Raw genomic sequence first — 3,265 nt, forward strand, 5'->3', positions numbered from 1 at the left:
GTAACTTTCTCACATTCTGTGCTGTAACAGTGGTGTGTTAGTGATTCAAAATAATAGAAACATATAACAAAATGATTTATTGAGCATTTTATAAGAATAACCTGCTGAATAATAAGTAACTGTCAACATTTACATCAAATTATACAACTTATCTTCACTTTCAAATAACTAATTCCTTGAAGTAATCACTTTTAGTTTGAATACCAGTATTGTTTCACGTTACATCTCATTTTTGCAGTATGGTTACCACAACATTTCCCAAACCTCTGTCTTCTATAAACAAACTAAAAAAAACCTTTATTGTACATATTTCCTTGAAAATTGAAATTGAAATGAAAAAATAATATAATGAGATTAATTTTAGCTACATAGCTGAAAAACAATCTTGTAACATATATAACATATTAATTTTTTAGTTTTATGACGTTCTCCAGCTTCTTCCGATGTGTTACCGCCATCTATGTCTATCCGGCCATAGTTCTTCTATTAGTTTTCTTTCCTGCATTTACGTATTCACGCCCTCTCCAACTTATTCGTGGTCTTCCTTTTCCCTTGTGGTATCCACTTTAGGACCTTTTGATAAAGATTGTGATAACAGAAGGGCTGAACAGTACTGGTCAGTTTTTTTTAATATAATTTTATTCCATCACGAGTATTTGATAAAGTTGCCTTTAAGGGCGATACAACAATTATAGCGGTCATTCAATTTTTCGATACCATTTGTGCAGTATGATTTGTCTTACCTGAAATAAGCTTCAGCTTCGGAGATAATTGTGTATCGACAAAAAATTTCTGTCCTCTAGGTCTGAGAATGGGAAATAGTCGCTAGGGGGCAAATCAGGAGATAACGGTAAATGATTTGTGACACTACTGAAACAGAACTCTCCTCAACCTCTACGTGATAGTCGCTTGTTCTACTTTTCCCCTTTAAGAGATTAATATTATACCTTGTGCATCCAAAAATACTGATTTGATAACCTTGCCAACACACTTTTGCGACTTCTGTAAAGTCATGTTCTATCTATTGAAAGCCACGTTCTATCTATTTTCATACATACGAAATAATTAGGGAAATAATTAGGACAATCTAGGACAGCTCTAAACACAGCTCAGAATATCATCAAATCGTTGTTGTTTTTGGCCGATTCTCAGCTCTCGCAGAACCCACTTTAAACGGACCTTTCGTATACTCGAATATTCATTCGCGGTGTATGCAGCTAGTTCCATAAATATCTTTAGGATCTCTGTTATTTCAAAGAGCCTCCCTTCATGGTTAGTAGAAATTATTTTGGAGCGCCACCGTCGTGCCAGCCTACAAACTTTCAAGCCCATCTAATATATCTTACTCAGACGACTCACTTGCAAACTGGTTTTTCAGGTTTGGCATTGAACTTCACTTCAACTTCTGTGTATACCTTGAATTTTTCCACATTCTTATTAGTGTTGTTAAATATCTATGGCTCTTCGACATCAAATATTTCAATTGCTTTTCAATTCCCATCACAATCCGTGCTGTTTACATTTCTTCTACTTCTTCTATGTTTTCTATAGGCAATTCTGCCTGTTTCTTTCTTTTGTTGTGCGTTTAAGTTATATGATAGTACCCTATCATCTGTCATTCTACTTATATGATTGTTCCATTCTTTTTTCTGTTCAATAACCACTCGTTAATCTTCTTCACATTACATGTTGTTCTAATGTAGTCACTACTTACTCGATCTCTCAGTGTGTTCCCCGTGATTCTCCTCAATATTCTCATCTCAGCTGTTTTCAGCTTTCTTTGTGTTTTGGACGTATCCGGTCGCGTTTCTGCTGTGTATGTCATTATTGGTCTTATAACAACTTTATAAATTCTAGTCTAAGTTTCCCTTCTTAAATGTTTGTTACTCCATTTTGTCTCATTGAGGCATCCTGCTGCTCTATTGGCTTTTTGTATTTGTTTTTTTACTTCTAACTCTGCAACTCCATAGCTTGATAGTTTGATGTCTAAGTAGTTAGTTTTCATAATCTGTTCGATGCTGGTACTGTCAATTTCTATCTTACATCTAATCGGTTCTTTGCTAATGACCAGTGTTTTGGTTTTTTGAGATTAAAATTAACATGTTCAGCTTCCTCCTTTTCACTGCCTTTATTATTTCATCCATTATGAGATTAAAAAGTGAGGGACTTGAGGAATCTTCCTGTCTTATACCCGTGCCTATGTTTATTTCCTCTGTGAGCTGTCCATCTATTCTGGCCTGTATTTTGTTGTCCTAATATATATCATCGATTATTTTGATGTCTAACGGTATTTGTCTATTGTATAAAAGGTGAACCACGTCTTTTGATCTAACTCTGTCAAAAGCTTTTATCAAGTCAATTAAGCAAATGAACGCCGGTCGATTAGATTCTAGAGCCTTCTCTGTGGTTTGTCTAGTCATGATCTGATCTGTACATGATCTCCCTTCTAAAACCTTGTTGTTCGTCCTCAATTGGGTCAAAATTTTGGTTATTTTTAGAGTAGTGCTTAAAATATTGATTCCTCTATAGATTTACGGTTCTTTTCTGTCACCATTTTTAAAAAAGGGAATTAGTATACTTGTTTTCCATTCTTCAGGTACTTTTTTGTATTTTAATATTTTGTTAATGAACAGTGCCAACTGCTCGGTCATTGCTTTCCCACAATTTTTTAAAAATTCATTTGCTATTCCATCACTGCCCGTAGCCTTTCGGGTTTTTAGTTTTCTCTCAGCTTCCTCCACTTTCTTTGTACTTATTCTGGTCTCTTCATCAGTTGTGATTTCTGGTGTTTCCGGTTCTTCTGTTGTGAGTTGATTTTGTGAGTACAATCTTTTTAGGTAGTCTATCCAGGTTTTCATTCCTACATGTTCTACTTTCTTTCATTTCTTGCCTCTGTCCTCTTATAAACGTCCACATTTTCCTTTTGTAATCGGTAGAAGTCATGTTCTAGATCTTTTAAGAAGCGTTCCCAATGGTTATTTTTACTCATTCTGACGAGCCTATGCATCTTCTTGCGAATCCTCTTATAGTATAGAGGGTGGTGTTTTATTTGTCATATATTCCAGCTACGCTTTTTCTTTTCTTTACGTTTTTCATTTATTTCCCTACAGAACCATGGCGTTTTCTTTTTAAGTTGTGTGATTTTTGTCAACTGTTTTCTCGCCGAGAGATTCTTTTGCGGCTTTTAGAAGGTTAGTTTTTATTTTTAGCCAGCTTCTCTCTTTTTCATCCATGATTCGATTGCTCTTGATTGCTTCCTTAAGTC

The 3,265-nt window shown here is 35.0% G+C and overlaps 1 protein-coding gene across 1 annotated transcript; it reads right to left on the reverse strand.

Moving 5' to 3' along the window:
* Positions 1-2,531: 2,531 nt before the first annotated feature.
* LOC130440643 (uncharacterized) lies at positions 2,532-2,858 on the reverse strand. The gene has a single exon (XM_056773901.1). The coding sequence runs from the start codon at positions 2,856-2,858 to the stop codon at positions 2,532-2,534; it is 327 nt and encodes a 108-aa protein (XP_056629879.1).
* Positions 2,859-3,265: the final 407 nt, after the last annotated feature.

This window comes from Diorhabda sublineata, chromosome 2 (genome assembly GCF_026230105.1).
Source record: "Diorhabda sublineata isolate icDioSubl1.1 chromosome 2, icDioSubl1.1, whole genome shotgun sequence".
Classification (NCBI taxonomy): Eukaryota; Metazoa; Arthropoda; class Insecta; order Coleoptera; family Chrysomelidae; genus Diorhabda; species Diorhabda sublineata.